Consider the following 24,464-nt stretch of genomic DNA (forward strand, 5'->3'; position numbering starts at 1 on the left):
TCCACACTGAATAATTATCTACTCAGAAGGTGTTGCTTTATTGAATGAGGGCGTCACACCTGTTCCAACGTCCACTTGTTAAGAACCTGTTGGACTTGGCTTTGATTTCTGATTGACGAAGTAAGTCAGCCCCCCTAAATTTGGCAACTCGTAGACCCTGTTAGAAAATGGTGTGTGGTTTTGGTTTCCACATTATACAATATATAGGGAAATTGGAAGGAGTTCAGAGAACAGAAACAAAATGATTAAAGGGTTGGGGAAATAAGGAGCTGGGATTATTTTATCTGAAGAAAAGCTTTCAGGGAAAGCAAGATGGTGTATGTGTGAGTGTGCATGTGTGTGTGCCAAAGACAGAGTCAGAGAAGCCAAATCTTAAAGGCTATGTGTTTGAGCAGGTTTGATTGGCCTTTGTAGGCCATCTGGAGTCTGGTGGAGGGAGTGAGGAGAAGCTGGTCTGCTTTACCAATTACTGGGAAGGAGAATAAGCAATTTAAGAGAGAGAGGGGGGACTTGGCCAGAATCAGGCAGGAATTACTTTAGCTAGGGGTTCTGTCTCAGACCTACTTATATTATAATCTTCAAATGTAGCAAGAATTTTTGTCTACGTAACCCTTACATTTCAGCTTCTACTAGATTTGAAAAATACGATTGGGTATAGTATATCTAAAACTACTTAATGATAAGCCATGTCCTATTTCTCTCCAACTATATGATGAAATCTTGAGGTAAAGTTTTTCTTCGTCTTCTCAAAGAGTCAGAGGCAATAACTATATGTTGATATCAAAGATAGGGACCAATACTCTATAAAGTTTAATCATATTCTGTTGGGCTCAGAAAATACAATGGATGTGTATACAATCTGTTCTCAAAATGAAAAATAGGGAAAATATTATCATCTCTTTTGGACACTTAGATCCTAAGGAAGGAAGTAGATTTGATTACCTATCATGTAATTACCTATCTGGGCGAGATCCCCATCATGTCCAGGATTCTGATTTTAATACTTTATTTTTTATAAATTTTTTAATTTTTTTTATATTTTTATATTTATATTTTTATATTATATATAATATTATATATATTATATTATAATATAATATAATTAATATATATAATATATATATTGTATAATATATAGTTAATATAATATAATATAATATAAAAATATAAAAATAAATATTATATTTATATTTATTTTTTATAAAATTTTTATAAATTTTAATACTTTATTTAATACTTTATTATATATATTATATATATATACATAAGTATATAATACAGACTATGATATTAGACATTAAATCATCTCTTCTTATAAAGCTCTGTATCAATCACGGATTGATTGATTGATTGATTGATTGAAACAGAACCAATATATACATGGTAATTGGCTCACATGGTTGTGGGGACTGGTAAGTCCAAAATTTGTAGGGTAGACCAACAGGATGGAAAGTCAGGCAGGACTTCTACGTTACAGTCTTGAAACACAGTTCCTTCTTTTGTGGGAAGCCTCCATTTGCTCGTAGACCTTCAATTGATTATGTGAGGGCCACCACATTATCAAGTGCGATCTCCTTCACTTAAAGTCAACTCATCAAAGATGTTGATTGTATTTATAAATTACCTTCACAACAGCATTTAGACTAGTACTTGGTAGTACCTGTCAAGCTTGGCACCATAGCCTGGCCTTGTTGATACATAAAATGTAACCATCACGAGTTCTAAACACTCTTTAGCTCCTCTTTTCAGAGAGATAACATATAAACGAAAAATAGCAGGGTTACTCGCTGCTGGAAAGGTGTCCTTCTTAAGCTCGAAGGGTCTTTCTTCTGGGAGAGGAGGTGGGAAGAAACCCTCCATATTTCATAGGAGCCTCCTCCTCACTTGGCTTTAGGAAACTTTTCTAAATAATTTCTCTTCATTGCATTCTCTAGTAGTGACTTCTTGTGGCTATTGTCCTGTGCCATCCTACCATTCACACAAACATGCTGTCCAGAGTTCTTCCTTCTGCAGTTTAGAAGCAAGACAGTTTGCCTTATGCAGAAAATCTCAGAGAAGATAAATGGCCAGTGAAAAGCTCCAAAGACCGTGGACACCGAAGCAAGACTGTCTGGGTTCAAATTCTGATTCTACCACTTACACTGAGGCGACTTTGGCTAAGTTACTTGCAATGCCCCTGAACCTCAGTTTCTTCATCTTTCACATGGGATAATAATTATAATTCCTTCCCTAAAGGGTTGATATGAGATGCTTTGAACACTGTTTTGAGCACTTAGTAACTATTTAGACCATTTAAATTAACTATTATGAAATTAAGGACTATCTACGGTCTGGGAGAAAATGTTTTTTGATGATGAACTATCTGTACTACTCAAACCATGTAACACTGGGTAAAGATTTACCTCTGGGCTTTTCTGCCCATGATAGCTGGTGTCTGTGATACTAGGAAGTTGTCATCTCCCTCTCCACACACTCAGTGGGGCTAAGAAGCCAGAGTTTGACATGACTGAGAACCCCCAAACACTTCACCCCTAAAATATTTAATCACACAAACAGGGGCAAGAAATATAATGTTTGCTGATGCCTTCTGTGTGCTAGCCCATACATTGGCTCACTTAGTACTCATAACATCCTGTAAATGAGATAGTATAACCCTCAACTCAGAGAGCAGGAAACTAACAAGAGACCTAACAAGGTTGAAATAATTTGCCTACAATTATAGAGCAGAACCAGGGTCGCCCAGCTTCAAAACCCAACTCTTGCCAGTTATACCATGATGCTTCTCTCCAGAGAGTCAGACCTTGACCTATTTCTTGCAGGCTATTGGTTTCTGTGCTAGAATAAAGTTACTTTTTTTTTTGCCTATTTGAGAAATGCTTCCCCTCCCCCCCGCCAACCAAATTGAATTCTCAATCTAGAATGCTGCCCAGGGCATTCAATGAAGTGTATGGTGAAGCGGGCAGGAGACCTTGAACTGCATATGCTTGAATTATAAAGCCTAAAAACTAATGGGGAAATAGATGTTTGAAGTTTCTGAATTTTCATTTGTTTCTAAACCAAACCACTGTTTACAAAGAATGTCAGTGAAAGATGTAGAATGACTAGCTGCTTTTCCTTTATTTTTAGACTTAAGTAAATATTTGGTAACGATACACTTTGCAAAATAAGTTGAAGTTCAAAAATTAGTTCAAGAAGCCCCATGGAATGATTAAAAGGAGTAAGTTGTGAAGATAGGATTCATCACAATAAAGGATTTCATGATCAGTTAATTCTGAACTATGGCTTCCAACACCTCCTTAAATGGACTTATCCATCCATCAGCTAAACCAACTACCCATGCAGTCCTCTAACACATGTTTAGTTAATGGAGACCCATTTCTGTGTCAGGTACTGATCTGGGTTCTGGGAGAAAGCAATGCTTAAAGTTTATGAAGAAGATTGAGGTCACAGTAAACTAATAAGCAAATTTATAAAACGAACTAATGTCAGGTACCGGTAGGTGCTGTGACTGAAACACAATATGAGGATACATGGTTTATGGTGGAGAAACTATTGAGTAGAGGGGTCAAGGGAGGATTCCAAACAGTTGACATTTGAATTAAGACCTGAATGGGAAAGAGACACATCTTCACAAAGCATAAGAATAACTCCCAGGCAGAGAAACTTTCTAACAATTCGAATGTACTGTCTTGGTCTGTTCACTCTATAAGAACACTGTTCTTATATTTATTTATATTTATATTTATTTATATATATTTATGAGTCACTGGGTGACTCATAAATAGCAGAAATTTATTTCTCACTGTTCTGGAAGCTGGAAGTCTGAGATCAGAGTGTCAGCCTGGTCAAGTTCTGGGGAGGGCCCTCTTCCTGGTTGTGGACTGCTCGCTTTTATGTCCTCACAAGGCGGACGACTGAGAGCAGCAAGCTCTCTCATGACCCTCATAACATTACTCCCATGACCTCATCTAATCCTAGTCTCCTCCCAAAGACCCCACCTCCTAATATCGTCACATTGGGTGGTAGGACTATAACATAAGAATTTTGAGGGAGACACAAACATTCAGTCTGTAACAAATACCCAGATTAGAAAAAAAAAAAGCAGTACAAGTGGATCCGGAGTGGAGGTATGAGATGAGGTGGGAAAGGTGAGAAGGGCCATGTTTAGTTTTGTACAGTTGGAAGGAGTCTCGATTATAATCCAAGTATAATGGAAATATATTGGCAGGTTCTAAGCAGGGGGAGACACGATTTGAACTAGCTTTAAAAACAACAATCCAGGTGCCTGGGTGGCTCAGTCAGTTAAACATCCGACTCTTGATTTCTGTTCAGGTAATGACCTCACAGTTGGAAAGTTCCAGCTCCTTATCAGGCTCTGCACTGACAGTGTAAAGCCTGTGGGGGTGAAGCCTGCGGGGATTCTCTCTCCTCTCTCTCTGTCCCCCCCTCTCTCTGTCTCTCAAAAATAAATAAACATTTAAAAAAAAACCTGTAAACAAACAAAACAAAACAAACCAATCCAGAGGCATGGCTGAGAGTTACTTATGGGGGGCAAGAGTGGAGGCCGGGGAACCAGTTCAAGACTGCAAAGGTTGAGGTGAGAGAAAACTAAAGACTCATAACCAGTCTCCTTACTGGTAAGGGGACTTCACTGGTGAAAGGCAGCTGGATTTATTTTAATGATGTCTCTATTTACATGCAACATATCTGCTATAAAATAGTTTTATTATTATTTTGTCAGAGGTAGCGATAATGGTGTAGATTAGCAGTTATATATAACTCCATCATATATTAAAAAGGCATTTTACTGTTGCTGGCAGGAACCACCACGCAGAGCTCTTGGTTCTCCTTAAAGGAGAGTAACGGTAACTAGGAAATTAATTCTTCCCTTCGGCTTAAATGCAAAATTGCAGAAACCATTTGCTAAATACGACCAGCCATTCTCAAGAAGGCGGAGAGTCCTTCCTCAGGCATTCTTTATTAGAGGCCATTTATCAATTTCTACCTATCATTACGGATAATTGCTGCGAAACCTGCGACTGGCGATTTATTGGCATTTTTCTTGCACTCAGACGGAAGCTAGTTTGAAGTGTTATCAACAGTGGCCCTGGCTGCAAACTTCCTTGCTCAGAGGCGATGGTGAAGTGCTGGAAGGTGGTCTGGCCTGAGCTACCCCATCTTTCTGCCCATAAATCAGCATCCTAAAACATCCTGGAAGTGTTGTGATGGCGCTGAATGCATAAAAAAGTGTTCACAAGCCGAATCTATTGTCATTCTTGGTGGCAGAGGGGAGTGACAAGACGCTCGCGCGTCGCTGAGTAGTAGCGCGGCATAATAAAGCGTGCTTTTGCGCCATGTGTGCCACAGATTTCTCGGGGTTTCGCGAAGGTTTTTCCAAGTTCCGCCTCCCCCCCCTTTACAGTCATCCTGGCCCCAGCTGCGCGTCGGCCTTTGACTCCATCTGTCCTTCCGCTGGGGACGAGCCTCTCTCGCCAAATGGAGAACACAAGTTTGGCTCCCCAAAGTGATTCTAACCCCCACCCTCTGCTCAGCCTGAGCCAAGCGTCAGGCCTGCAGAAGGAACCGTCCACGGGATGGAGGGAGGAGGGCGTGGAGGGGCTGCTCCTCTCGTCGCCCCCCACCCATCGCCACTTCGCACGCAGAGCCGGGGCAGCCGGCCGGCCTGCGCGACCCCCGCCCGCCTCCCGGTCCGAATTTCCACGTCCTTCCTCCTTCGCTCCTCTCTCTTCGGTCCCTGGCCCCGGCGAGAACGCGCTGCAGAGCGGCGACTCGCAGGTTGGAGTTTGCCCTCGTGTGCGCCGCGTCACAGGCGGGGAGGAGAAGGGAGGGGGGGCGGCGGGGGCTGGGTGGGAGCTGGAGCCGGGCGGTCCTGGGCGCCCCGAGACGCCGCGGGGAGAGGCCACCCCCGGAGCCGCCGGCGCGGCTGCAGCCAGGGCCGCCTCCCCCTCCCTCCTTTCCTCCTTCGCTCGGGCTGCGCGCCCGCCCTCGGCCTCCCCGCCCTTACTCCACCCCCTTCCCCGGGCCGACCCCCATCCTCTCCTTCTGTGTGTGCGCTTTAAATAATTTCATCCTTTTTGGCAAGGGAAATAATGCACCTGACTTTACCAGGGGGAAACAACAAGCCAAGCAGAACAAGGAACAGATGTAAAAGGAATAAAAGGAGAGAGAAAAAGAGATGAGACTCATTGAAAGCAATCCAGGGTCTGAGGAGGTGGCTGCAGCGGCAGAGGCAGCTAGCGCTTCCCTGTCTGCGTGAGCGGCAGGCGGAGGACGTTTTCACCAGTTGCAGCCTGAACCTCGGGAACTCCTGGGTCTGTTGGTTTGCCAAACAAAGTCTTTTTTTTTTTTTTCTTTCGCCCAGACACTGAAGAGGCTCCTGGATTTTTCTGCCAGCCCTCCACAAGCTGGCAGTTACCCGGGAGCCTTCCCCAGGAGCTGGCGGAGAAATGAGCCCTTCTGGGAGGAGGATGGGCAAAGGGCACCGGCAGCGGGGGGCTCCGGCCACGAGGCGCCTTCTGATGCCAGGGAGGAGAGGGTCGCCCCGCGGGCTGCCGGGCGGCGGCGGCGGCGCCACGGGGGCTCAGCGCTTCCTGCTCGGGCTCTTCTTGCACGCGTGGCTGTGGGCGGCTTCGGGCTCATCTGCCCAGGTGTTCAACCTCAGCCTTTCTGTGGACGAAGGACTTCCTCCGGACACTCTAGTAGGAGACATCCGCGCCGGGCTGCCCGCTGCACAGCAGCAGGAGGCGGGCGGCTTCTTTCTATCCGAGGATTCCGATGACTCACCACTGTTGGACGACTTCCACGTGCATCCGGACACCGGCATCATCCGCACGGCGCGGTGCCTGGACCGCGAGCAGCGGGACCACTACAGCTTTGTGGCCGCCACGCTGCTGGGAGCCGTGGTGCAGGTGGAGATCCTGGTCAACGACGTGAACGATCACTCCCCCAGCTTTCCCCGCGACTCCCTGCAACTCGACGTTTCCGAGCTCAGCCCTCCAGGTACCGCCTTCCGCCTGCCAGGTGCCCACGACCCGGACGCCGGCCTGTTCAGCACTCAGGGCTACACCTTGGTGCAACCGTCCGCCCTTCCCGAGGACCCCGCGGGACCGTTCTTCCAGTTGCGCTACGGAACTCCCGGGTCACCGCCGTCGCCACCTTCGTCGTCGCCCCTGGAGCCCCTGGACCTGGTGCTGCTGCGGCGTTTGGACCGGGAGGCGGTGGCTGCGCACGAGTTGCAGATCGAGGCATGGGACGGCGGCCACCCGCGGCGCACGGGCCACCTGCGTGTGGAGCTGCGCGTGCTGGATGAGAACGACAACCCCCCGGTCTTCGAGCAGAGCGAGTACCGCGCCGCCGTGAGGGAGGACGCTCGGCCGGGAGCCGAGGTCTGTCGCGTTCGCGCCACCGACCGTGACCTGGGGCCCAATGGCCACGTGTACTACAGCATCCGCGCCCGGCAGGCGCTCGGGCCACTGGGCGATGCGGCCTACTTCGCCGTGGAGGAGCTGAGCGGCGTGGTGCGGGTGCAGAGGCCGCTGGACCGCGAGGCACAGGCCTGGCACCAGCTGGTGGTAGAGGCCCGCGACGGAGGGGCCGAGCCCGAGGTCGCCACTGTGCGCGTGTCCATCGCGGTGCTGGACGTGAATGACAACCCGCCCGCCATTCACCTGCTCTTCCTTACCGAGGGTGGGGCGGCGCGCGTTTCCGAGGGCGCGGCCCTCGGCGACTACGTGGCTCGACTCTCCGTGTCCGACGCGGACGGGGATCCCGAGCAGGAAGAGGAGGCCATCGGGGAACCCGGCGTGGGCCTCGGAAGCGGAAGCATCTCGTTGTCCTTGGAGGGCGGAGATGGAGCCTTCGCGCTGCGCTCTGGTGGCTCCCCGGGGGTATTTTTCCTTTGCGTCGAGGGGCCCCTGGACCGTGAGAGCCGCGACCTGTATGATTTGCGACTGGTGGCCACGGATGCGGGCTCCCCGCCGCTGAGCACCGAGGAAACGCTGCTGCTCCGGGTCGCCGACCTCAACGACCAGCCGCCTGTCTTCAGCCGGGAGCATTACCTGGCCTCGGTGTCAGAGGCCGCGGCCCCCGGCACCGCGGTGGTGTGGGTCAGCGCCTCTGATGCGGACGAGGCTGGCACCGACCACGCCCGGCTGCGCTACGCACTGGTCCACCTTCCCGTTCACTGCAACCCAGAAGGTGTGTGGCCTGCAGCGGAGTGCGGACCGTCCTTCACTATTGATCCTGAAAGCGGCGTGATCAGCACCATCCGGAGTCTGGACCGAGAGGTCCAGGAGGCAGTAGAGTTGAGAGTGGTAGCCCAGGACCTCGGAGAACCCCCACTCTCTGCCACCTGCCTGGTGAGCATCACCGTGGACGATGTGAATGACAACGAGCCCATCTTCAGGAGGCAGGTGTACAACGTCACCCTTGCGGAGCATGCCCCAGTTGGACACTGCTTTTTGCAGGTGAGTGCGTCATGCTTCTGGATCAACCTCTGGATTCCAGGAAGGCCTGGGAAGGGAGGTCAAGATTAAGTCTATCCAGGGAAGGAACATTGTGACGTAGGTGGTTGTATCCTGGCTCCAAAGCAAGGGGGCATGAACTCCAGTTCTTCTCTACAGTGAGATGAATGGCACCTTCTGGGCACCTAACTTTGCTGTCAGGGGCTTGCACTGTATGATCTCTAAGGTCCTTTCTACTTCACATATTTGGATCCTGATTTTGCTTAAAGAATCCCAGTTTCCTTTGTGCAGGATATGTGCTGCCACATGGATTTGGGAGGAACCACTCACTCCCAAACAGTATGCAAATGGCAGTGTCTCATATTTTCGAGCATCACTGTGTGGCATCTTAGGGAAATAAAGGGGTCCTCAAAAATTTTTTTCTTTTCAAATACAGTGCCTACCTTTAGACGTTGAAACTGATTGAGTAACCATTTCCAGAGTTTTCTTACATGTTTTCCTACCTTCGTTTAGAGGCTTACAAAGGCTAGTTGAGGGCAGTAAGTCATTTTTTTTTTAAATCAGTTGTGAGTTGAGTTCCTTAAGGACTCTGAGAAATAGTGGGGCTCAGTTATAAAATAGGGACTCTATACCTTGCTTTTTGGAGATTCTGATCTCTCCTTTACCTTCAGAATGTTGTGATTTGGCCCCTTCTAGCACCATCTTTATTGCTTCAAATTTCCTTTTCCCTTCCCTTCCCTTCCCTTCCCTTCCCTTCCCTTCCCTTCCCTTCCCTTCCCTTCCCTTCCCTTCCCTTCCCTTCCCTTCCCTTCCCTCTTCACTTCTTTCTTATTGAAGTATAGTTGACACACGTTACACTAGTTTCAGGTGAACAACAAGTGATTTGACAAACTGTATACATTATGCTATGTTCACAAGTGTAGCTACCATCTAACGCTCTACAACACTATTACAAAACCATTGACGATATTCCCTATGTGGTACATTTTATCCCCAGGACGTCTACACTCAGTAGTTAGAAGCCTGTATTCCCATTCCCTTTCACCCGTTTTGCCCATCTCCCCATCCGCCTCCCCTCTGGGTGGGAATTTAAATAGGTGCACCCAATGTGAACACTGTATAGAGGTTCCTCAAAAAAGTAAAAATAGAATTAACATATGATCCAGTACTGGGTAAAGAAAATGAAAACCCTAAATAGAAAAGATGTATGTACCCCTATGTTTATTGCAGCATTATTTATAATAGCCAAGATATGGAAGCAGCCTAAGTATCCATCAATAGATGAATGGATAAAGAGGATGTGTTACACACATGCGCACACACACACACACACACACACACACACACACACAGTGGAATATTATTCAGCCATAAAAAGAATGAGATCTTGACCTTTGTGACTACATGGGAGAACCTAGAAGGTATTATGCTAAGTGAAATAAGTCAGACAGAGCAAGATACCATATGATTTCATTTATATGTGGAATCTCAAAAAACAAAACAAAGAAAGCAGAAACAGACCAATTTCCAATTTCTTATCTGATTTGAGATAAACCAGATTTCTAAGATTGATTTATTTACTCCAAGATAACTTGAATAAATACATACAGCCTAGAAGGCTAACTGGTGAGTGAACCTCTAAAGCTTTATTTAGTTCTCAGGCTGGGTTATTTTAAGATCTCTATTGTTTCTTTCCTGGTTCTCAGGGGAGTAGGGCCTTAACTTTTGCAGGTTGTGTCTCAAATAATAACCTTTAGATAACCAGGATGCTACTATATTATAAAAATGAATTTCATGACTGCTTCTATTTTTTTAATCCTTTGGATCTGTGGGCGATAATAATCTCCATTTCTTTCCCTAGCATGATTGGCAGTTCTCTGAGTTGCTAGGTTATTCAAAGAAGGCTTGAGAATCAATTAATGCTTGCTGTTGAAACAGACAAATCCACAAATGTCAGTGAGTACCACAGTGAAAGTTTATCTACTTGTCAAGCAAATTTTGATACAATGCGAGTTGGCTGGTCTTCCTCCATCCAAGGTAGGGCTGGGCCTGGGAGTGAGTGACTTAGATCCCGTCCACCAATGTTCCATTGGCCAGAACTCAGCTATGTGGCCTCAGGTGTACCCCAAAGGAGGCTGACGAATGTAAAGGAGTACATGGATGCCAGCGTGCACTGATCCTTTCTGCCATGGATTTCTAAAAATGAATTCATAATAAGTGAGAGGTTGGACTTGATGATTTCTAAGATTTCTTCCATCTGGAAGACCTTGAGGATCTTGGTATGAAACAGTACAACTTGGCTGCATTTGAAGGAAAATAAGCAGGGTGGATTAATTGCGATTCTTTTGATTAAAACCTGTCTTTTCTAAAATTGTGAGATGATTCTTCCGTGAGGTGTGTTTATCCCATTATTATGATTCAGATCTATTAGGTGAGCTGCACTTGGCTCAAGTGTAGGACTGCATCTCCAATTGCAAAAAAAAACTTTTCCTGTTTGCCAAATATTGCTGTAAATAGTATTAAATCGTGCTAATTAGAATTTCTGGAAATTCCATTGATGTAGCCCCTCAACATTGCAGAAACCGTCTTACTCCCTGGGTTCTCTGGTGGCCTTTCCCCAGCAGCTGTGAGAGCGTCCTGTGTTCTGTAAGCCCCCTGCTGTCTCTGTCCCCTGCCTTCGAGGTGGGCCCCCCAAGGTGTCTTCCATCTGTTTTATATCTTTACTCTAGATCTTTTGTTGTTTTTTAAGTTTATTTGTTTATTTTGAGAGTGAGAGAGAGGGAGCACGCATGTGAGTCGTATGCGAGCGGGGAGAGGGCAGAGAGAGAGGGAGAGAGAGAATCCAGACACATTGGCAGCATGGAGCCTGATGCTGGGTTGGAACTCACGAACTATGAAATCATGACCTGAGCTGAAACCAAGAGTTGGACACTTAACCAACTGAGCCCCCCCCCCACCACGTGCCCTTCAATCTTTCTTTATATCACTTTATAAAAAGGAACCTTCCCAGCCACACTTTGGGTCTCATGGCCTCTTTCCTACAGGGCTTTAATTCCATTATACCAATTCTTACAACCCTGCCTTCTTTCTGTTGCTCTCCATCAGTTTTCTCCCTTTAGACTGAATAGCTGCTCAATTCTCCTTTGTCAGAATCAAACAAAAACAAAATGGAAGCAACAGGAAAAAAAAAAAAAGTTCTTTCCTATATTCCCTGTAAGGGAATAATACCGTGTCATCTATGAAACAAATCCTTGAACCTTCAGGGTGTCTTTGGAGGTCACCCCATATCACGGATCCTTGGGGTTCTTCCACTCTTATTACTGTTCCTGCTGCGACCACAGTGCTGACCATCCTCCTGTCCCCCATGTAGCCTGAATCCTTTTATAGTCTCATACCCAGATCGGAACTTTACAAAGACTTGAAGCGTGGGACAGGACGAAGGGATTTAACAGAGTACAAGAACCTGTTGCAGCCTGAGATAGGTGACCTCTGTTCCCAAAGGGTTTTCACAACCTCGCAGGCACTTGCCTGGATTCCTCATTCCTTACTCTCCACTGTCCTCTACATGTCCTTCTTAACAACCCACCTCTCAAGAGCTCCTTTCAGTATCTCTTTATGGTTAAGGCAGAGAGAGATTTCTACTCTGCAGACACTCAAGGGTTTCCTCCCCAGACTCAGTGTCTGGCCCAAGAGATTCTCTTTTCCCTCAGATTACTGTCAAAAAGACTAACTGCAAACGCCAGGCAAGACCTCCCACTTTCCACTCCATGCCAAGCACAGTGAGGTGAGCTGTGCTCCCAGCCTTTATGTCCGGCATTTATACCTGACTCACAGAAGTGAAGGCTGTTGTCTCAGGCTTCCTCAAATATCATTACTGTGTTCATTCACTAATTCATTTGTTTAATCAAACAGCAGCATTCACTGAATAAGCACAGCATTCCACAAACAAATATTTATTGAGTACCTCTTACATGCCAGGAACTGGTCTTAGTGCTGAGGATGTACCAGTGACCCAACCGGGCAGGGTCCCTGTGCTAACGGAGTGCCCAGTGGGGTGCTGTCTCCTTCCCTCCACTGCCAGTCCTCTGGAAGGAAGGACGGATGCCCCTTCCTCATGCTGAGCATTCCGTAGCCCCCTGTTCTGACTTGCCCTCCCTCATCATTGTACTAAATCCTGTCTCTCAAAAGGCAGCTGTGTTTTCTTAAAATTTATTTTTATTTTATTTTTTATTTTTTAAAATTTACATCCAAATTAGTTAGCATAGAGTGCAACAATGATTTCAGGAGTGGATTCCTTAGTGCCCCTTACCCATTTAGCCCACCCCCCCCCAACCTCTCCAGTAACTCTTAGTTTGTTCTCCATATTTGTGAGTCTCTTCTGTTTTGTCCCCTTCCTTGTTTTTATATTATTTTTGTTTCCCTTCCCTTATGTTCATCTGTTTTGTCTCTTACAGTCCTCATATGAGGGAAGTCGTATGATTTTTGTCTTTCTCTGACTAATTTCACTTAGCATAATACCTTCCAGTTCCATCCACGTAGTTGCCAATGGCAAGATTTCATTCTTTTGGATTGCCGAGTAATACTCCATTGTATATATGTACCACATCTTCTTTATCTATTCGTCCATCGATGGACATTTGGGCTCTTTCCATACTTTGGCTATTGTTGATAGAGCTGCTATAAACATGGGGGTGCATGTGTCCCTTCGAAACAGCACACCTGTATCCCGTGGATAAACGAAAGGCAGCTGTGTTTTTAAATTTAAATCCAGTCAGCTTTTCTTAATCATAAAGCATTTCTGACTGTGGCCCACTTCCTCTTTCTTGAATGCCGCCTCTTCTTTCATCTTACTACCTTCTTTTTGTGTCTCCCTCTTGCCAGTTCCTCCTTTTTCCTCTTGTGACACCCGACTCTGTGATGGAGGCACTTCCAGGGGTCTGACTTCCTCTCACATCTACCCGCTTCCTACGCTTTCTTCTATATATTCCCAGATCTTCTTCTTTTTTTTTTTTTCTCTGTCTATAGGATGGAAACTTCTCTTATAAACTCACATTTAACATTTTCCTACCTTGTATACATCTCCACCTGGATATATAGTTTTGGCACCTCAGATCTAACATTTCCCAAATCAAAGTCATTTCCCTTCCAGTACTAGCTTCTTCCTTCCTTCCTTCCTTTCTTTCTTTCTTTCTTTCTTTCTTTCTTTCTTTCTTTCCTTCTTTCTCTTTCTTTCTTTCTTTTAGTTTTTAAAAAAATATTTATTTTCTTTCTTTCTTTCTTTCAATTTTTTGAAAAATGTTTATTTATTTTTGAGAGAGAGACAGAACGCAGGCAGGGGAGGAGCAGAGAGAGGGGGTGCAGAATCCGAAGCAGGCTTCAGGCTCTGAGCCGTCAGCACAGAGCCCAACGCGGGGGCTTGAACCCACAGACCGCGAGAGCATGACCTGAAGTCGGATGCTTAACTGGCCGAGCCACCCGGGTGCCTCTAGCTTCTTTCTTTCTTTCTTAACTTGTGTTCATTAGCTCCTTTTTGAAACTTTCCCATTTTTGTTAGTGTGTCCTTTCCACAGACGTGTTTGTGTGCCTGTGTGTGTGGATTTGCTGTTTGTTGGAGTGGTTGTGTCTTGTATTGTGGAAAAGTAAAGCACCAGGGTAAAAAGCAAGATCACGTCTCAAACCCATCAGTTGGGTAAAAAGCAAGGCTTGAGATCCCAGCCTGGGGCCGTGGGAGGAGGAGCATCTGGTGTGCTTGTTTGCTTGAACTCGGGGTCTGACTTTGAGGATCCTGTCTAGGAGGGTGCCCGGGCAGTGGACATTAAAGGTGGTGTCTGCCTCTGGGAAGACACTGAAGGATGGGAGGGCATGCTTCCTACAAAGCTCCATGAACTGGAAAGGGCTAAACTGTATCTTGTTTTGGATTCATTATATCTTTTCGGGTTATTTCCTTAAAAAAATTTTTTTTAATAATGTTTTATTTATTATTTAATTTTGAGAAGGAGAGAGAGAGACAGACAGAGACAGAGAGACAGAGCACAAGTGGGGCTCCAGGCTCTGAGCTGTCAGCACAGAACTTAACGTGGGGCTCGAACCCACGAACCTGAACAGGGGGGATCATGACCTGAGCCAAAGTCTGAAGCTCAACCAACTGAGCCACTCAGGCACCCCTCTAGGCATATCTTAAATGCCACTTTTTCCCACTAAATGTTATCTGGTATGTCCCACTCTTTTCTTAATGTTCTCTGTAGTGCTACGGTTGTTTACTTGTATTAGTAAAACAGTATAAGTACCTTGTGGGGCTGCAGTTCAATGGTATTTGAATCCCCTGTAATACTCGGTGTCCTCTATCTAATGTATTAGGAGATCAGTAACTTTTTTGAATTGTATTGAAGAGCTACATCATGAAAACAAAAGCTAAGTAAGAGTTACTACTGGTTAGAGCTTTTACTTTTTAATTGTTCACATTTTATCTGAGTGTGTATTATTTGTATTTTAAAGTTTATTTCCTCTGTGAAGCTTATCGTTGGTCCTCTGGAATTTTGTGGCCTGCATTACGTTGCTTATCCCTCACTTTACTACTACTATACCCTTATTGTTGACCTTGCATGCGTGCTTACATACTTGCATAGTGTAGACAAGCTTTGATGGTCATATAATTGTATCACCCATATATGATTGTCCTCTTCTGGCTCTTTTATTTGTTTCATTTATTTATTTTGCATTTTTTCTCTTCTTGCTCTCAAAAATGGACCTATCCTGTCTGCACACATGCATTGAAAGCATGTGAGATTTTCCACAGCAATCTCAGTTGTCTGTAGGACGTGTCTAGATCACCTGCCAACTGTCATCTTCCCTGATTATCTGACTCCTGCTGGCCTTGTACCTTAGTTCCCAGCATGTGCTGTATATGCCTCTGGCTTTGCTCTGATGACCTGTTTTAAGCACTTGAGATCAACTGTAAAATTCTCTCCTGGGCTTCATTTTCATTCCTCTCCTCTTCTTTCCCCACACAAGTGCTACCCAAGACCCATCAGCTGGCTTTACTTCCTTTCCCCTGTTCTTGCTTGGAAAAGGTGATCAGATAACATGTTTGGATATGTTATAGGAATGGTATTGCCTAGAATCTGTGGATGTATCTCTAGTTAAAGTTAATGTATAACTTGCCAGTAATTTGTGTAGTTTTTGGTTGTATAACTAAAATAATGACGTGGTGGAGAGTTCATAGCTTTGAAGATTAAAATTAGGTTGCATGCAGTGATGAAAAACAGACAGACTATGGGGCCAGAGTCCTTGGATTTGAATCTCAGTCCCACTACTTACTAGCAGTGTGATCTTGGGCACTGTGCCTCAGTTTCCTCCTCTGGAAAATATGAATAACAGCATCAGTGTCAACTTGGAAGAGTTTCTGTGTGAATAATGAATTAATACATGTTTGCTTAGAACAATGCCTGATTCATAGTAAGTACTCAATACATATTATATATTATTATATGTTAGTAAGACTTCTAGAGATGGTGAGGAAAACTGTTTTGCCTGATATAGCAATCAGTAATTAAAAATGACATTTCAGAGGTGGGTGCCTGGGTGGCTGAGTCAGTTAAGCATCTGACTCTTGATCTTGGCTCAGGTCATGATCTCATGGTTCGTGAGTTCGAGCCCCTTGTCGGTCTCTGCACTGGCAGTGTGAGGAGACTGCTTGGGATTCTCTTTCTCCCTCTCTCTCTGCCCACCCCTTCCCCACTCACGCACACTTTCTCTCTCAAAATAAATAAATAAACTTTAAAAAGTGACATTTCAAATAAAGATTCTCTTGCACTAAAGATGGAAGAAGGAGCAGAAATAGATTTAAATTGTGTATCGGATTTTAGCTAGATGTGTATGTTTCTAGCAATGAAAGCAGGAATCTGTTTTACTTAATTTGGATGTTTGTAACATCTCCTTATGGGTCTATAGATTCCTACTTGTCTTTAGGAAGGTTCAGATGACCTGTCAATAACAGTCCTTCCAACCCACACCCCCAGAAAGCACTGTGAAGGTCTTAGAGAGACTAGGCAATGTGATAGAAGTCTGGTGGTGAAGGCCTCAGCACAGTGGATCATGATTCCTCATGGGTTCACCTCAGGGGTGCTAACCCCACACTGAGACTCCATGAGACTCCATGACCCCTCTCAGGTGTGCAGGGAATTGTTATTGTCTATAGAGTGTCTTTTGTTCTGTTTATCAGTTATTAGTCTTTGGAGCCTTTTATTGGGAAAGCATGGAGCAAGATAGCACTGGACTTAGAATACCTTGGTTCCGACTTTGACTACACCACTATTTCTACTAACTTCTCTGGCCAGTTCCTCATCCGTGAAATGTGCATTAGTCATATATAAATGTGCTTATATACATTATGAGAAAATAGACTCACACAATTATAGAGACAGAGGTTTCCCACAATTCCATAATCTGCTGTCTGCAAACTGAGGACACAGGGAAACCTGTGGTGTAATTGAATCCAGGTCTGAAGGCCTGTGAACCAGGAGAACTGATGGTGTGAGTGCCAATCAGAGGGCAGAAAAAGACTGGTATCCCAGCTAAGACAGTCAGGCTCATCCTTTCTCTTCCTTTTTGTTCTTTTCAGGCCTTCAGTGGATTGGATGAAGTTCACTTGCTTTGGGGACAGCATTCGGCTTTATATATACTATGATAATATATACCATGTGGTAGAAAGTGGTTGGTGCAGGAAGAGTTAAGGGCCTTTGCAGGTGAAAGGTTCTTTGTGCAGTGGATCAGGATGGAGGTTTCACTAGATGTGGACCTTCTAGGGAGTCCTCTGCCTTCTTTTGTGATGTTTTCATTTACAGACTTGTCTTGGATGCATTCTATTGTAACTATGCATTTTTGTTTTGCATAAAAAAGTGTAATGCATTCCTAGGCATGATCACTTCCAAAAGAGAATCATTCAGGATGGATTTCTTTTTAGTTTTTTTAATGTTTATTTATTATTTTTGAAAGAGAGAGAGACAGAGTACGAGCGGGGGAAGGGCAGAGAGAGAGAGGGAGACACAGAATCCGAAGCAGGCTCCAGGCTCTGAGCTGTGAGCACAGAGCCTGACGTGGGGCTCGAACTCATGAACGGTGAGATCATGACCTGAGGTGAAGTCGGACGCTCAACCGACTGAGCCACCCAGATGCCCCAGGATGGATTTCTTAAAGTTGTGATCAGTAAGATTTCCTTTCTCTGAGGATTGAAATCTGGCAACAAATTAATTTTATTACCACCTCAACACCAGACATACTAATGAGCCCCTTGCCTTCTAAATTATAAATTAAAAGTGAGCAACTATAGAAGTAATTTATATTTTCATAGCCCATTAGGGAAATTAAGCTAGATCATTTTCACAAATGCCAGGTTACTTCTTGAAATATTACTGAATTAAAATTTGCATTTAAAAGGATTTTGTGCTTTATGGCACAGGTAGATCAGGTGAACATCATAGCAAATATCAATTTTAATTAAAACTCTATTTAGGATTGCATCGTCCATGTGACGGTAGTGTGAATTAGAATAACCGTGGTGTGTGTGGTTCCTATGGTGAAGACATGAGAAGAGATAGTCCATAAAGGACTTACAGTGTTTGTCTAGAGTTTGGCCTTTGTTACGGAAACAAACAAGAGAGATGGCAGGGTTTTGACGAGAGATTGACGTGTGTAAAGCAAGGTCTTAGGAAGCTTTGTCTCGGATTAATAAGAAGCAAGGAGGAAGAAGGAAGCAGGAGATGAGTAATAATCCCTGTTCAGCCCTGAGGGCCTGAACCACGGGAGTGGAGGTATAATGGAAGGTATGGCCTTAAAGGAAGACTAGGTACCACTTGAATAAGAAGTGAAGGGAGAGGTGATGGAGGAAGTAAAAGTTGGTGCTGTATTTTCAGTCTGGTTAGTCAGAGGAATAGGAAAAGCTGGAGGTGAGAGTTTTGGGGGGAAGATGCTCACTCGGTCAGGTGTTTGGTAATTTGAGTACGGATTCATGGCGAGTAGTCCAGGAAAAGATGTCTCGATGGCTATTTAGCTATTCAGAACTAAGCAGAAGAGCCGCCTGAGGTTGGAGATAGAAATTTGGAAGTCATTTATATAGAGGTGATAACCAAAGCTGTGGAAATAGAAGCAAGGATACTGAGAGAAGAGTCCATGGCTGAAGATGCTGGCTGGGACAAGGGTCTTGCCATTCATATGTGGTGGGAGGGCAGGTCTCTGTGAGGCTGTTTTGTTTTCTTGATCTCCTCAGCCCAGCGGACCAGAGCCCAGAGAGACGGATGGCAGCTTACCCTGTTCTCTGAGCTCCTCCGCGATGCCTTGAATTACTCAGCATCCCTCTCCATGCTCCCAGGCATTAAGTAAGGCACATGTTACCTGGCTCTGCTATCCTCTTCTCCCTTGTCCTTCTTTCTTACAGACCTCCTCGTCAGTCCTCCATAGGCATTTTAGCCATTTTTGTCTCTATCATAGCTCTCGCCATTCTGCCAAACCGGTCTTCCGTTTTCCCATTTCGCCCAGTATTGATATCTTTTGTTGTTACTTCTACTCCAGGAACCCTATCCTGCAGTCATACTCTATTAACCTGGAATCATCTAGAACTGCTCCACCTTTGAAATCTCAGCTGTGTATCCCAGTCTCTGATCAGAACCTCCTAGCATGTCCACTCTCTGTCTTTGATTTAATTTACTTTTTGAACCTATATATTTTTTCTAGGCCCCTTCTCTTCCATTTCTTTCTTTAGATACCAGCCCCCTCCTTGCTTTGGTTCCTCTATCCAGCCAGGATTCCTGAGTGCACCCTACTAACCCTTGCTCTTCTAGACCTGCACACGTAATCCTGATGGTGGATCGGTCTAGCTGTATGCTCCCCCACCTCATATTTGCACCATGGAGCACTGCTGGAGTAATTCTGAGTGATGGTCAGTTCCGTTGTAAGTGGGTGCAGTCAGCTGGGCCCTCAGTACTGCTGGGTAATCTTTTCTTCGCCTGGCATCTCCCCCACAACTTCACTCTCTTTCAGGATCACATCTTGCTCCTTTTCTCTTCACAGGTAATCATGCCTTCTACTCCGTAGAATCCAGAAGGTGAAAACTCACTTGTGTTTTGCCTCCTGCTATCAGACTTTCCTGTCTCTGTGCCATCCAGTCCCCAAGGACTAGGGGTTCTCCAGTGGCCAAATCAAGCCCAACCACGGCTTCTCCACATTTCACTTCTCCATCTTATTTTTTTTTTAATGTTATTTATTTTTGAGAGAGAGAGAGAGAGAGAGAGAGAGAGAGAGAGAGAGAGAATGATCAGGGGAGGGGCAGAGAGAGAAGGAGACACAGAATCCAAAGCAGGCTCCAGGCTCTGAGCTGTCAGCACAGAGCCCAATGCGGGGCTTGAACCCACGAATGGTGAGATCATGACCTGAGCCGAAGTCAGACGCTTAACTGACTGAGCCACCCAGGTGCCCCTCACCTCTTCCATCTTTTCTAACATTGCTTGTCATTGGTACCCTTTCTCCTCTATCTTTTACCCCTGTCTCTCTATTCTTTCCATCTCTTTAACATAGATGGTGCCTCTCCTATTGTTTGCAGTGTTTACAAACCAAATCTATGGGCATCTTGTTCCTGTTTGCTCAACTTCCTTCCTCAGTACCCTGTAATAATGGCGTCTGGGACCTGTTGGCCCATGTCTTTTTGGACCTGGCCATATGTTAAGAGCCCTTTCCCACTGGAAGAAAGATTCTGGAAATTTCTACTACTGTCTTGTTTAGTGTCCGGTATCCTTTGATGATAGATTCAGTACCCGTAGAGCTAAAGTGGTCTTCTTCAGCATCGACTAGTGTAATGAAGTTGTGAAGAAAATGTAGTTGCTAGAGTGTAAGAAATGACAGGTAAGATTTATTATTGCCTGTTTATGGAATATTATATCCTGTAGTTGATTGAAGCCATTAACCAGTATCTTTCATAGGAGAACAAAGGATTGAATCAGTTAAGAAAAGATATTCTATTGAACAAACAAAAATGCCTTAGTCTTGATTACCGTCTAAATAATCTCACTACTTTTACCTTTTCACTCCATGGATTTTGGGCGTACTAGCCCTGCTCTGTGTATGCTGTAGGACATTGTGTCTTTCCTTCTCAACAATTCTGTTTTAAATTTCCTTTTAAAAATTCCACAATATTAACCTCATTTCAAATTTTGCCATTTTTCCCTGTAAAAATGCAGAGCCTTAGATTGCCCACCGATGAAGTATGTGGAACCTCTTTAGCCCTCGTTATTTCCAGGAGTCCTTAAGTTGAAGAGAGGAAGACTGATCTCGTGGATAAAAGTAGGTCCTTTGGAGCCAGGCAGAACTAGGTTTAAATTTTAACTCTGTCCCTTAATAGATTGACTTGGAGCAGGTTGCCAAGCCTTCGGAAGCCTAAGTTTTCTCATTCACTAAGGAGGAATGATAGGAGAGGATCTACCTAAAAAGCAATTGTGGGGACTAAATGACGTGATGGATGTCCAGAGCATAGAGAAGCGCCTGGCATGTGGTAAATTCCCAGGGAAGTTTATTAGCGCAGCTTCATTTGTGTTTGATCAAACTGAGAAGGTAAGTGAGAATAGAAGAAACAAATATCAGCCTTTTGTTTTAAAAACGTCAGTGACTAGTCCTGTTAAATGACTAGAAATATGATCCTGAGCCTCAAATGACACTCTAGGAAAGTGCACTGACTCAACTATTATGTAGAGTTTCAGTCCCAAATTTAGTCAGGTTCTTACCACTGAGAACCACAGGAGCTGTGGGAGCAGTGAGGAGACCTTGACCTTCTTGGTTTAAAGTAAAGAGTAGCCTGAGTAGCCTGTTCCTGACACTCTTCCATGGTTCACCTCTGCTCATACTTCCCAGTCTCGTGGCCTTGACTCTGGCCACTTCTCTGGCTTTCCAAGGTCAAGCGCATACTTTAAGAAAAAGGCACCACCAGGTTTTGTTTTGCTGCCTCTGTCTCCTGAGATGTAAGCTGTCCGAGTGAAGGAGAGAAGTGTTGACTTCCTGGGATATGGCTGACTTTTGTCTCCATTTTCCAATTGATTGTCCTAGGAACTTCTCCTTCTTATTCAGGAGCAGAAGTAGGGCAAAGGGAAGAAGGGGATGCTTTGTGTTTTTTTTCAATTACAGTAACAAGGAACACCATCATTTGTAGTACCCTTTAATAAAAGTTTAGCGATACACACTACTTGAAGCGTTGACTGAGAGTACAATATGGTCACTGAGTGATTTTGAGTTATTTTATTTCTTGTAGGAAATTTACTAACAGAAAAAAAAAGACATCTGTTAAAACTTATTTGGATACCTTCTTTGAGAAATCATTCCTTAAAAGTTCTTTTGCACATCAAAATAGGAGACTTATTGTTAAAATATTATTATAATTGGAATATTAATGTAAAACTTTTCAGTTGTATTTTAATGTGATGTGTGTTTATTTGATATATTAAGATCAAGTAAATTATTTTTTATGCTTACTTTTAGAAATTGAAATTTATGTTTCCATTTGAAATCATGGTAGTAATTTTTTTAATGTTTATTTATTTTGAGAGAGAGAGAGAGAGAGAGAGGGAGACTGAGCATCCACACACATACGGGAGAGGGGCAGTGAGAAAAGGAGAGACAATCCCAAGCAGGCTCCATGCTGCCAGCACAAAGCCCAGTGGGAGGCCTGATCCCATGAACCTTGAGATCATGACCTGAGCTGAAATCAAGAGTTGGACACTTAACTGACTGAGCCACACAGGTGGCCCCATGGTAGTAATTTTTAACTGTTGCATTTTTTGATGGTATTATTGGCTTATTGGTTCATACTAAATCCTCAGACAAGAAAAGACCATCCACTTGATGCTTTTGAGAAATATATTATGGCAAAAAACAAGGAAGACCTGTAGCATAGCTTTGTGTTCACAAAGATAGCAAAGAGAAAAGAACGAAACAGAACTTGAGGCAATTTCTGATCACTTTGGTTACTGACAGTTGATCCAAAAATTCTGTTCAAGAGATTGTTCTCTACCTTTAAAAGCTCTTTTGTTCCGATTATTCGGAGTGTTCTTTTGTTCTTCATTTAAATTAGCTGTGTAGAAATAACCATTGTTATGGTTATATTTTCAAGAGATTAAATATTATTTCTAGCCTTACCATAAATGGACTTCAACACTATTTGATTTTTACCAGTTGTCTAGTAAGAAACTTCCCGTGTTGTATACTCTGCTTGATGTCTGCATTTGGAAACACAGAGGACATTATTGTTTACATAGAGATTGACTTGTCTTGTTCTTAAGAAAGTCTGTTATAAAAGAACTAAGTCACGAGGTAAAAAGCAATCTAAGCATATGCACTGTTTACTTTCCTTTGAAGTATAGATTGTTTTAAGTACTGAACTGTTAAAAAAATACAAAGGCTGTTCTGTTACATTACGCATAAACAAGAACACAATATTTCAGTGCTGGCAGATACTTTGTTTCCTGGACTCATCTTACAGGAATTTTTAGATGATATTTTTCTTGTGTAGAATCTAATTGGCATGCTTATGTCTATTCCGTTTTCATTGCCTCTATCAGCAACCACTGACTGAAGAGAGGTGACAGGAAGTGATATTTATAAATTAATGTTTCACAGTACTTTAGGTAATTTGCTCATTTGCATTAAAAATATAGATTCTATGTATATTACAGTGTACTCCTCATACCATAAGATGAATTTGATAGGTTTATCTTGAGTCTTTTTAAAAAAATTTTTTAGTGTTTTTATGTAGTTTTGAAGGAGAGAGAGAAAAAGAGTGGGGGAGGAGAGAGAGAGAGAGAGAGAGAGAGAGAGAGAGAGAGAGAATCCAAAGCAGGCTCCAGGCTCTAAGCTGTCAGCACAGAGCCTGACGCTGGGCTCGAACTCACGAACTGTGAGATCATGGCCTGAGCTGATGTCAGATGCTTAACTGGCTGAGCCACCCAGGCACCCCATCACTTTTTTTAAGTATAAATTATCTTGAGTCTTGAATCTTAGTACATTTTAAAGGAAAGGCAGGTTTTTTTTGGAACGTGATAATATTCAGTTTTGCTGTATACACAGAGGAGCACGATTATGCTCTTATGCAAATTCATAATATCTTAAGAATACTTTGCTATTATTTCTCTAAATACATTTTAACATGTGAAGTGCAATTATTACTTTCATCTGTAATTGGTGAAGATAACTGTTCTATTTTCTTAAAATGAAAAAAATAGGCTTATTCCATGTATAAAGATGAATCTTTCTAGAGGCTGCTTTTCCTCTATTAAAAATTTTTTTTTCTGCCTCATTCTTTCTATTCTTTATTCTTGAGACTCCAAATACACATATGTTAAACCTTTTGATCTGACGCCTTGAGGTACTCTTCATTTTCCTTTTCAATGATTTTCCTTCTGTTCTCCAGATCAGATGGTTTCTGTGGCTTTATTTTCAAGTTCACTGTCTTCATATCCAATCTGTTGTTAAGCACATCCAACAATTTTTTTATTTTAGATGTTGTTTTACTCATTTTTAGAATTTCCATTTTGGTCTATTTTATTGTTTCTGTTTCTTTGCTGATATTAACTATCTTTTCATTCATTACCAGAGTAATGAATAATCTTCCACTATAATAGCTGCCTTACAGTCATTGTCTGTGAGTTCCAACATCTGGATCATCCTGGGTTGGCTTTTTTTTTTTCTTTTCTATTGGGAATAAATCACATTTTCCTAGTTATTCATATGCTAAATAATTTGGCATTATATTCTAGACATTGTGTATATTATTGTGGAGATTCTGGATTCTGTTATATTCTTCTGAATAGTATTGATATTTTTGTTTTAACAGGCAGTTAACTTGGTCAGACCAAAACTGCAAACTCCTGGTGCCAATACAAATCTCAGTTCAGTTCTATTTTTTCTCAACTGGGTTATTTACAATCTGCCCCACCCATGTGTAGTTCA

The 24,464-nt window shown here is 43.6% G+C and overlaps 1 protein-coding gene across 1 annotated transcript in view; it reads left to right on the forward strand.

Moving 5' to 3' along the window:
- Positions 1 to 6,467: 6,467 nt before the first annotated feature.
- DCHS2 (dachsous cadherin-related 2) overlaps positions 6,468 to 24,464 on the forward strand; it is a 243,217-nt gene continuing 225,220 nt past the window's right edge. The window contains exon 1 of the mRNA XM_042983735.1: positions 6,468 to 8,486. Within this exon, the coding sequence (XP_042839669.1) occupies positions 6,468 to 8,486 (2,019 nt within the window). The remainder of the gene's footprint in view (positions 8,487 to 24,464) is intronic.

Source organism: Panthera tigris, chromosome B1 (genome assembly GCF_018350195.1).
Source record: "Panthera tigris isolate Pti1 chromosome B1, P.tigris_Pti1_mat1.1, whole genome shotgun sequence".
Lineage (NCBI taxonomy): Eukaryota > Metazoa > Chordata > Mammalia > Carnivora > Felidae > Panthera > Panthera tigris.